Below are 12,494 nucleotides of genomic sequence, written 5' to 3' on the forward strand. Positions count from 1 at the left end.
GCTACAGATTTGGCAATTGCTTGAACTCAGCCCTAGATTAGAATGTTTGTGCTCCGTTATTTTCGCACACTGCCAAAATTTGCTGACAACACCAGGAGGAAAAAGAGGGAAAGGAAAATGGGTGATTTTCAACAGTTTATAACTCAGCTCAGCCTAAGCAGGTTTTTATGGGACAAAGAACAGAGATTTCTCTGTAGACAGCACTTTATTCCTGCCTAATTTAAARGATTTGCTGTGAATGATGGAAACATTAGAACTTCTCAAAGAAAACAAAACAAAAATCCTTGCTTTTCACTAAGGCTGTTKTTTTCTTTTACAGAAGATCACCTTTGGTGATAAAGATATAGAGAACATTATCTGCCTTTCTCAGAATTGTTTAGAACAAAAGTAGGTGTTGGCTTTTTTTTTTTTTTTTTAAGAAAACAAAAATATTAGATTTAAAGAAACAGAAGTTGAAAATACACAGCATATTTTAAGGACCACAATGTACTCCTTGGAGTAGTTCACATTTCTTGTATTCTTTATAGTGACACAGGAATCCCTAAAGAGTGTTAAATGAACTTCTCGGGGTTATAAGAGTCAGCAGAAAACGGAAGTTCTACTCTAAGCAGCAATATTTTAAATATATATTATCACTAACATACCATCACATAGGAGTAGCTTTCTGGAATCCTCCTGCTGATTTAATGTTTCCATCCACGCATAAAATCTCTCAAAGCAGCATTTCCTAAACTAATTTTTTTGCTTGCTTCCTTCACTTCACCTCATTCACTGACTCTAGTGCCTGTTCTCAAAACGACACCTCCTTCAACTGCAGAATTCACCCACTGCTGTACCTGAGCACCTTTAGCTTCTCAGGGAAACATGCCCTAAAATATGGGGGGCAAGATTGCTTCCCTGTATCTCTGAGCAATACCTGTATGATATGTTTCATTTAAGGATTTCAAAACCAGCAGAACTGTTTTGCAAAATTGACTGCTCACTCAATTACTGTTATGCCAGAGTTGAAATAGTAGAAAAAGCTTAAATGCTATTAGAAATCTCTACAAAACTGCAAAACTGAGAAGACTGCTTTTCTAAAAACAAGGGCTGGGAAGACAGAGTAGCAAAGAACAGACTGGAATTTCTGCATATTTATGTTAAGATATTTAACTGCCTGGGAGTCATCAGCAGAGACCTTTCTGCAACAGAACTTCATGGTCAGGGTGAGTTTTTGAAGTTTGGATGCCTTTGGCAGCTTCATAGAATTTTAAGACAGACCAGCTATGTCTAAAACATGTTCAGCCAGTTAAGCACACAAATTTAATGCTTTTTCCATCTTTCTGTCCATGTGCTGACAGCATTACTGTTCTCTCCAATGTTCTTCTTCCTTCTGAGGTACAATGGATCTACCAGTTTATGTAGTTCCTGATACTAAATTTTCAGCACAATAACTTTCCAACAATAACTTAGTAAGCTAAGGGAGGTCATCATTTAAAAGACATGAGYAGTTGTATTAAAGGCTCTGGATCTACACAACCTCAAATACATTTCGGGATATATTGTACAATACGTATATATTTTAATGAGAAGGTTTGGCAGAGCAGTTTGGCTGAAGAAAGGGCTGCCAAGTGATTGGATATGGATAGATCTCCAGTTCCTCTGGAGTCTCACATCACCTTAAGAGTTATTCTTCCCATCCTCCAGTGCACCAGCTCTCAAGGCAGTCAAATTTATAGCTCAATAAAAACTTTATTAAAAATAAGAAGTGTGGTTTTTAAGTACTGCAGTCTTCCAGCGTCTTTATGCCAGGTCTAGATCACACTGTAGTAGCTGAACATGAAGCTAGGGAGGCTTGGCCCACTCTACACTGCACTCCTAACTTAGTTTCAAGATCTAAGCCATCTCTCTTTCCATTTTGTAACAGCTGTTTTTCTACCCTTCTATTAAGAAAAAAAAAAAAAAAAAAGGAAAGAGGTAATGTAGAAAAGTTAAATAAATAAATAATGGCTCACAAAACCACAGTGGAGGAACCAGTGCTGGCCCTGCCAATATAAATGTTCCTTCTCTTCAGGGCTGGCTAAACAACTGAAAGTGTTTCTAATGAACTGCTGGCAGCACTATCCATCACTGCACTAAATGGATTCATGTCTCCCTAAACTAAGGGTAACTATTTATCTATAATGCACAGTCAGAAATTAGGAAGTATTTAAGCCTTATAAGTCTAATTCCTCACTTTTCCCCGCCACCTTAAAGCTTAGTTTTACTTAGGTCTCCTTATACAAAGACGACAAGAGAAGTCTGACTGATAGAGAAGTTCATACTCAGTTGCAGCTAATCATTCACATGAGTTGTAAAAATACTTTAACAGGCCAAGCAGACAGCTACAGTCTGATTTCAGTAATTACAATTTTCTGGCAAGGTGTTCATCTTTCGCTCCCCTTCCTTTCACCATTTGTTACACTTAATTGTGCCTTACCTCAAAGTAGACTGATTATAAGCTGCTTGAGGTAAGATGGCACTTCCATAAAACAAAAAAAAATGGGGTCCCTATAATTATCTAGAATCTTTTAAGGTGCTATTGTGCAAATAATACAAATCTACAAGAATATTGATGGAAAGACAAAGAAAGCAATATTCATACTGTGATTTTCTTTATATCATCAGGGAACAGAGAAAACATAGCCATAAATGACGGAAGCAAATACTCACTTCATCTCTAGAACCTCCTCCAAATGTTTCCTTCTCTCTGCTCGCAGGTTGGTCAAATGGGTTTCTTTCTCCGCCAACGACTGTTGTGTGGAGGACAGTTTTGCCTTCATTGACTCCAGCTCTTGCTTAACCTTCTCCATGGCCATCATCAGCTCTTCTACCTAAACATTTTTGGGGCAAGCAAGAGTAGACAAAAAAAAGTATAATGTGATCAAGAGTAAAWGTCATGAATCCAAAGGTTACCAATGCAAGTGCACTGTGTGATGCTTTTGGGGACTAGAAGAACCATCTACTGCTCTGTAAAGTCATCTGCACTTGAATGRAATAATATTATAGTCTGTTAATTAATGTGATCTTGTCTCTGGAAATTTATTATTATAATATCAAATTTATTATAATTACAAAGCTTTAACTTTTAGATCATTTCTATTTTAGAAAATCTACCATCAAGATAAATAGATAACTAAAACTAGATCAGTAAAATGCTAGAAATGCTGGAATAAATCTGTAATATATTTTGTGATATACAAAAAGTATAAAAGACTTTGTCTGTAAACAATCTCTAGAAAACTATGTATGTACTTTGAAAATGAAGTTACAACTGTCTTCTAAAAAAGGGACAGGATTCGGTCCCCCAAAAGATGTAAATAAGTCTACTCTTCCCCAAAAAAACTGACAAACAATGCTTAGAGATACATTTTGTGATTTAGTTGAAATTTTAGATAAAAGATATTCAAAGACAAACAACAGCCAGGTGGAAAAGAACAGTGCTCATATCTTAGACAATTTCAAATGGGGAAGTTCAGAATCAACAAGACTGAAAATTCTAGCAGCATTATTGCACAGATATACCTAGTCATATTTTAATCTGCTGAAGCAGAGAGTTCCGTGTTGGTTACAATAAAGAATACAWACAATATAAAATACAATAAATATTCAAATATTACTCTATCTAGCAAAAAAAAACTCTGTATACCCTTTCCATAATTTTATAATAATGTTAATTAGCGTGCACACACTACTTTCACAAACTTCCAACATCAAGATTTTCTCTTTCAAGCAAGCCAAATGTTCTTAAATAGGAAAAACCTAGACATTATTACTGAGCATGGTCAACATTACAACCCTTTACTGCATTTATATCCATGCCTAACCATTAACTTGTGCTTCATTCTGAAAGTTCAGTTATTACATTAAGTTCWAATTATACTAAGCAATATTCATCATTATATCTGTTTACAAGGAGAGTTGTGTATGTCACTTACTGTACGGGTGCTGGAAGATGCCAAGTATGGAATATACCACTACTTGCTTTAATATATTATATACTCCTAAAGGTAGAGCTCAGGACCCGCATGACACAAAATTGTTTTTTCCATCCTCATGCACTTGCAGAGCAAGAAATATCGCAAATAGAATTAGTATGTTCATAAAATGTAGCATAGACACTGTACAGTGCTTACTCCAGAATGTGTATGTACTTCCACTCAAATGTAGCTGACAAKAATTCCAACAAACTAAGAAAAATAAAAAAATGAAAATATCAAAACTATTCAAAGTGTTCAACAATCAAGTGACTAATGGGGAATTTCAATGTTCCATAGTTCAAATCAGCTAGCATACCTAAAATAATTGAGCTTTTTCAGTCTTGATAGTTATTTTGTGGGCAAAACAAGCCCAAAAACTCTGTCAATTTTGCAAATTTTTGCAAGTATTTCTTGAAAAAGAAAAACAGCAACTCAAAGGGGAAACAAAGGCATACCAGTATATCAGCTTTTACTTCCGTTAAACATTTCCCTTTTAGCTGAGGAAAAAAAAGGGGCTTGTCAGCTGCAAAACCCTCTGCTTATTACAAAAAACAACCTCAACCAAACATGTCTCCAGCCAAGGGCAACAATCAAAACAGTTTGTGTCAATCTGTCACTTGCCAAGATAAAACAGAATTTGGAGCAACAAGCTTTTCCATAATGAAGCTGGAAAGGTTTTTGACATCCATCATTCCATTCCCAGTCAATAATCAAAATCTGCAATACTAACACGAACACTTCATGCAGATCTGAAGCCGAACAACTGTGGAATGTTAACACCACATGATGATGCTACTGGCTGATACCTAGACAGAGACTGTTAGCCTCGGTGGCAAGATCCAGCTCTGCAGGAAAGGCTTATATTCGTTGGAGTACTGACCACTGCAGCCAGTTAATCTTTTTCTAATTGCTCTATTTGGCAATTCTTTTAATTCTAGGATTTTATTCCGTATTTTTGAAGGATAACAGAAAATTGATTTAATCATATATCAGGGATGGATGGAATGCAAGTGGTTTTTAAACTGTGCCAGCAACTTAGTTCACTGAACTACTGTTACCTTCCATTCTCCCTATACCAAGTACCATTTGCCATGATATTGGTTAAAAACAAAATTCAATGAAATGCTGATGAGTGTATTTATGATAAAGACTTTACGTTTTAGATTCATCAAGACACAGACATTCCTTTGAAAGCCTTTCAATTAAAGCCAAGATAAAACATTTCATGTATGCAACATATCAATCTTAGTGCAGACCTGTCTGCATATGTCCTAGTAAGCTGTCCTGGAAGAAACGATACAGGAATATTTCCAAACAGCTTGCTTACAATGCACATCTAACTTACCTATTCAAAATTAACCTTAAATATATGCTTGATCCTTTCACCCTATGAGTAGCTAATTATATAACAAAGAAAATATTATTTGCCAAGACCCATTTTTTTGAGACATAGAATCATAGAATGCCGAAGGTTGGAAGGGACCTCAGAGGTCATCGAGCATGCTGTTGACATATACATTTTAATTGTAGGTAAGCTTGTGTCCCATCAGTTAGATTTCCATTGGCCTAAACAGTGTATTCTTGCTCCTCTTTTCTCCCCAATCAGCTGATAAAACAGGAAGGAGAGTGTTTCTTCCATCACTTCAATATCTCTTATCACAGACCTCACAATTAGCCCAGTCAGTGAATTAGTTGGTGAACTATGGCACTACCTTTCACTCAAACATGGAGAAAATCACCCAGCAAATGCTGGAGCACTTAAATCACTTCCTAAAAACCTTAGAGGTAGAACATCTTTTTGAGGCAGGTATGGATGAAGCTTGAAAAGGCCATACTGCAGATGTATGGATCTGAAGCATTCCTCAGGCCTAACATCAATCGCTGGACAGCAGGTGAGGATGTAGCCACCACTCACTGTGACAAAAACAGTAGACCCCTTTCAACAATACGCACTAACAAATTACCCAGCTTCTGGAAGGTTTTATCTTTACAAAGGTTGGAAAAGGGTTCCTCTGACATCAGTGATGTAAATATCAGACCTAACCATATCAATGTGACATTCAGGAAAGAAAATAGAAGTCTGATTCAGCAGAGAAGGAATTTTAATACTTCCTTAGAGAGTATAACCCATCTGCCTAAAGGGAAACTGTATTCTTAAAGAAAAGTATCCAAGGAAGATTGGTCACAAGGATATAATTCTCCACATCCTCCTAGCACAGCAATGTCCACCAAGAACAGAAAAGTAGAAAGAAATTGGTACCTTAAACAGAGAATTCACCAGAATCAGCAGAATTAAGTTAGAATAATGCAGTAATGTAGTTCGGAGGCATCTCTGCAGGTCATTTGGCCCACTCCCTGCTCAAAGTAGGATCAACTTAGAGCAGGTTGCTCAGAGTCTTGCCCAGTGGACTTTTGGTGTATCTCCAAAAACGGAGACTCCCCAGCTTTGCTGAGCATCTGCTCCAATACTAGACTACACTGTGATGTTTTATCCCCTTTTGTCTTATCAGTGCTTCCCAGGTTGCAATTTGTGCCTGAGGCCTCCTGGCCTTTCACTAGCAACTTCTGAGAAGAATTTGGCTCTCAAAGACCTCAATACAGTCTCCCTCAGCTTCCTCTTCTTAGGTCGGGACATTCTTGCTGCCTCTCCATGTATTTCAGGTGCTCCAGCTTACAACATCTCTGCCTCTAAAGAGCACTCCTGCTTTCCAGCATTTTGGCCATTCCCCTATTTTGCTCTCATCTTCAAACTTGCGGAGCTGCACTGTGCCTCATCAAACAGATCATTGATAAAGATATGAAGCAGTATCAGCTCCGTACTGCTGAGGACAAAACTAGAAACTGGTCACTAAATGAACTTCATATCATGGATCAAGACTTGGTAGTTCCTATCCCAACCAGAAACAGGTTGTTAATAGGAGGATACACTTTAACTCTTAACAAAGTCTGAATCATGGACGCAAAAATACAGGACATTGCTGACAACTGAGCAAAGACACTGGCCATAGATGGCAGGCACACACTGGTCGAGTCTACCAACTGGAAAACTTACTACATATGCAAAGGCATACTTAAGAATTTTTGTATGATATCCTGGATAGTTTTCCATGGAGGAGAGGAAGAGCTTACAGAGAAATAATAAGAAGGTGGGCAAGAAATATAATGTTCCTAAGTTGGGATGGAACATGTGAGTTGATTTCTGAAATCAACTGGTCTAAGATGTGAAGATGTGAAGAAGAAGTCTAATGACCCATTACAGACAACCAAAGATGCATCTAGAACCAAAATTATCTCAGTCAGGCAGGTAAATTAGTATTAGCAGGGTCTTGCACTATCTTAGTTTTATCGTAAGTCTTGGAAGTAAGGCAAAGTATCAAGAAGAGAGCTCAATTATAATATCAGCAATGCATTTCTGAGAAAGACTCTGCACTCTTATCTGAACTCAAATGAAACCTATAGGAGTTCTTAGTGCATAAAACATTGATAAAACCAGAACCCAGACCGGGTTCTTTCTAACTCTAGAAAATACAGAATCTCATGCTGCCTGCTAGCAAGTTGGATGAAGCTGATAAAGGCATAATCACAAAAGAAGTGCTGCTGGCTATCACCTGAGTCCAAATTCCTGCCTGATGTGTTTATGCAGCATGCTGAGGACAAGCTACCTGTCATCACTTATGCATGATTCAAGCTCTCCACAGACAGGGCTGAAAGGTCTGCTGAAAAGTGTGTATTCTGAGCAGGATGGATCTGCAAGCAATATAAGAGAAAGCTACTTTTTCATGCGTTTTAGGGCCTGATTTGCCTGACCAGGATTCAGAGTGTGTCTTTAAGAAACAACATGAATTAGAAAAAGTTTCTRTTAGTAAAGAGAGTTGCATGGGAGTTGAAAAAACTATGTGATACATAGCTGAGAACACCAGAGATCAGGTCTGGAAGAGTACTGATATGGATAACTACTGTATCTGCAACTGGAAAGGGAAACATTAAGAGAAMTTTTCTGCATGGTATTGCATCTCTGTATAAAGACAAGGCTATTGTAAAGACCAGGTGGATAATCAACACAGCACAACAAAAGGCATTAATTGTCACATGTTAATAACAGCCAATGAAGACATAAAAGAAACCACCTAATGGAAAAAAAAAGCCTTTTTCAGGAGACTGTCTCTGTTTCTACAAACTCTTGTCATAACTGTCATCATCAAGAAAGAGACAGTTGGGTAGACATCATATAAGTACCTGATGTTTTTGGTCAGCTCTTCTGGATACTGGGTGTGATGCCAAGAACTCCAAGAAAGTCTTACCCTACCAATCTCTATAACAGCTCCTGATGATCAAGATAGGCAAGCTCAAAATTCCAGCTTGTATGAGGGGAGAGTTCATAGAGTACTGAAAATTCCTGAGTCGGGGCAGATATTTCATGCCAGGAAGAAGGCCACATCCACTAATGTGTTTAGTAATTGTGCTTAAAAGCAGTGCCTAGAGACTCTTGTAGCCAAGGTCAATCCATCCTGCCAGGCTAACTAAAGTAGCCTCAGGAGTGCCAAATCCTTCACACTGTGTTTAGATTACAGTGTGGTGGTAGATTCCTTTTGCCACCAAGTTCTTATTTGTGGCATATTCCTTTAGACACCAAAGTTCTTATTCTGTGATGATAAATCATTTGAAGTGAACTTTTCTACTTCATTGCAAACCGAAAAGGGGCTCTATAGCCCTCTCAAGAAGACAGTTGTGGAGCTTAATTTTATGTTCATGCTCTGTCAGAGAAGCAGAGTAATTTTGGCCCTCATTCAAGCAACAAAAACATGCAAGTAACACAAGGAGATTCACTAACACATACGCAAATATAAATGGGACAGTCATTTATGTGGCAATGAAAGGGGCAAAACTCTAYGCATTTGAAAAACATTTGCAGTTTTTCAGACTATCTGAACAGAGTAGTTGAGAGTAACTGAAATAGTGGCCCACGCAATCCACTTTTATATGCAATAGGCTGATTGTGTAGAGGAAAAAATTAAAATACTTGCTTTCCTCAGAGACTGCAAAGGAAATTTTTCCAGTCTCAAATGACATGACATGAATGCATCTATAGTTCAAATGTATATGTAAACTGGCTTAAGTAATATTTATTACAGATAGCCAGTATTCTGACTTTGCCTACTCTGCCATAAAAGCTATGTCCTCTGTTAATGTTAGATGAAAGGACCTTTCCCCACCTGTAGATTAACAAATCTCTCTTTGCAGAAGAGACTGCATTTCTCTCAGTTACTCATTTTCTTACTGATTGACCTGTGGTTTCAGTCATCCAGATGGCCCAAGGTAGTTTTTAGTCTTCTTTCCTCATTTTTTTTTCCTTTGATCAAGCATTTGAATAATTTTCTGGTCAAGCAAAACAAGACTGTACATCAGCCTATAATTACAAGGCTGAAAGGGCATGGCAAAGAAACATGAATATTATACTAAGAAACAGGCATACTCTTTTACTGGAGTTACAGTTCTTCAGATGCAGTGACTTATGGAAATCTTTGAGGTTTATATCTATTTACATGCCTAAAAACAGAGACGTTTGTTGTGGATTTAATGAAAGAAATGCAATCTTTTTCTTAAATACAGACATGATGGATTATGGAATAGCTGTTTACATTCATTATTAATCTCCCAAGTTCCAGGAAGAATAGAGAAAGATGGAATTTTAGAATAAAGACCCAAGTACAACATAGATCTCTCTCCACTAACATTGTATAAAGCAATATAAGAGATCTTAGTTTCACAAGCATCTCACCAGGCTAAACTGTATATTTAAAATTATTTCTTTTTGAACACAGACCATATATGTCAACAATACACTGACATCACAGTACACAAGATACAAAATACACTAAAGTCTGTATTTTTGATCCAAACAAGTACGGTGACCAAATCAAAAGATCTTGAAAATCTAAGTCAGAAGAATGTTATGAAGACAAAGGAATTAATATTTCTCATAAAGTGCCACTCACACTCTCAGAAGACTCCTACTTTTTTTTCAGATCTTAAGTTTTTAAATGGTTTTTCATTTCATTGTGTACACTACTGAAATTATAAAAGGACTGTAAATTCCTGCATTAGTTTTTTTCTGAGTTGGGCTGATTAGACTGCTAGAACAGGCAGAAAGAASAGAAAGAGACATGAGGGGAAAGACAAAGACGAGAGTTCTGGCTCCACATAAACTTGTTTGGGTCCTAGAAAATTTTCCCAGAACAGATGTTAAGACACGGAAAACGCACAGGCCAGACTTGGGACTTCAGTATGTAATTTAACTGCCCCAAGTAACATATTACACGGAGAAAGCATTGAGTCTGACATAACTTGGATTGCCAGCAGAACCAGATGGTTTATTTAAATCACAAGCTAATAAACCTTTACACAAAATAAGAAGGAAATGAATTATGGTTTCATCACAACCCCATTTTGTTAAAGTAGTAGGATGGCTTTAGATACCCTTAAAGACTACATCCAAGACACAACTAAATACTTGGCTATTCTGAAATATGGGAACAAGTTTTTCAATTTTTAAACATATTGCAAAGGCTGTTAAGTATAGCTTCATGAGAACAAAAAATATCAGACCAAAAAAATGGAGAAATAGCTAGGCAGTAACTAGAAAATTGACTTATTTTTTAAGTCTTTAAAATGCAATTTCTAGTGTGCAGGGAAAGGAAAGTCCTCAGCTAAAAGAACAGTTGAAAACTCAGCCACACTGGTAGCAGAATGGTAAAAGCTCTGCTCCCATCATGGAGACAGGAGCTTTGGCTCTCCATCAAGCTCCTGTAATTCAATACTAGTGTATGCATATGTGTATAAGTGGCAAGAGGAAGGGCTCATGGCTACTGGGTTCTCAGTTATGACAACATGACCACCACTAATCCCTGGGAGGCAGATTAAAAAAAAAAAGTATTAAGATCCCTTACCTTCATCTTTATTCTGCAACTGTAGGCACTATTAAAATATCCTGAAGTGAACAGATGTTCAGCACCTAAAAGAGGCCTCCTCCCTATATTATATATAACTAAAGCGAGGCCACTTGTTCTTGTGTTGCGCTAAGGCTGTTTGCAGACAAGTGAAAAATTCTTTTTTTGAAAGTTGTAATTACTTAGTTGAAGATCTTATCTAAAGAAACTGGGAAATAAACACTGCAGAATGTTGTACAACAATTAAGATTTTTCTATATATCACATTTATCAGCTGATGCTGTCAACAGCACATACATTCTGCTTCTCCCAGCCACAGAGACAAAACTCACTAGAATACACCGGTAAAATACTGCTCAAAATACATCGGTAAAAAAATTCACTTCCATCCCTGAAAGGGTGCCAGATTTCCAACATCACTTCAGCCAGTGTCAACTCTGTACAGTAACAGAGGACAGGGGTAGACTCTGTATATGGAGAACTTCTATTTTACTCACAATACAGAAGGAGTTAATGTCAAAGATATGAAAATTTCTGGTAAGTTATCATTCTTTCAGAGACAAAGGAGGATCTATCTGTAGCATACAAGTTATTTTAGGGATGAAGTGGGTTTTTCTACAGTTAGTCTGTGTCTTTCTTAAGTCTCTGTGTCCTTGGTTTTTAGGTTGCTAGAATTTTGTAACTTCAACATCCCAGATAAAACACCCTGTTTTTGGTGGCTTAACAGAACTCGAGCCACTCTCCCACTCTTTTTTTTTTTTATTAATCAGGGAAAGAGAAGAAGTAGAAAGAAGATAAACAAAGTGAACAAAAGACTGTGGTCTAAAAAGCTGCAGGATACTGTAGCTGAGTGAAAATTTTCTTATCACTGTGAAAATGAGATACTTGAAATAAGAAACTCTGACTCTCTCTCTTATCTATGAGCTAGCCTCCAACAAAACTTTCATTATGAAAGAGTATCTGATAATGAGGAAGAGTTAATGCTCTGTATTGCTCCCTTCTGTTTCCACTGATGGCTCCAGGCAACRAAGAGCACTAATAGTAGACTGACCAGACGATATCTGACATTACAATGTTACTCCTACAGAACCCAAAGAAACAGGAATACAGGAGCTTTTGTCTAGGAATACATTGTTTGAGTATCACCAAGAGTGTTTTTTGCTCATTTTCCAAGAGCACTGAGTTATATGTTATGCCTTTGTATAAAGCAGGAATAATCAAAACTCAGAGATATCTGAAAAAGAAAAAGACTCCCAGAAATCTTCCGGAGCTGACACACTTCAGGACTGGAGAACYGACAGTTGGGTCCTCTTAGGCTGTTTGAAGGTAGTTGTGACTGCTGTATCTCCTAAATGAGAGCCATGAGCCATACAAATAAGCAAGAGCCTGCTGACAAGGCAAGAACTCTTGAGAAGGAAGCAGTAATTGTCTCTCCTTAACACACACACACACACAAATGAGTCAGGCCAGGGGAAAAGAAGTGAAAAACTGAGTATGATTTCTACTGAGGACAGAAAGCTGGTGTAGTTCTGGTATCTAAAGACTATAT

The 12,494-nt window shown here is 37.4% G+C and overlaps 1 protein-coding gene across 1 annotated transcript in view; it reads right to left on the reverse strand.

Moving 5' to 3' along the window:
* Positions 1-12,494, reverse strand: part of ERC1 (ELKS/RAB6-interacting/CAST family member 1) — a 267,410-nt gene that overhangs the window by 91,508 nt on the left and 163,408 nt on the right. The window contains exon 15 of the mRNA XM_026052172.1: positions 2,692-2,852. Within this exon, the coding sequence (XP_025907957.1) occupies positions 2,692-2,852 (161 nt within the window). The remainder of the gene's footprint in view (positions 1-2,691; positions 2,853-12,494) is intronic.

This window comes from Nothoprocta perdicaria, unplaced genomic scaffold (genome assembly GCF_003342845.1).
Source record: "Nothoprocta perdicaria isolate Ctin4 unplaced genomic scaffold, notPer1 scaffold_84, whole genome shotgun sequence".
Lineage (NCBI taxonomy): Eukaryota > Metazoa > Chordata > Aves > Tinamiformes > Tinamidae > Nothoprocta > Nothoprocta perdicaria.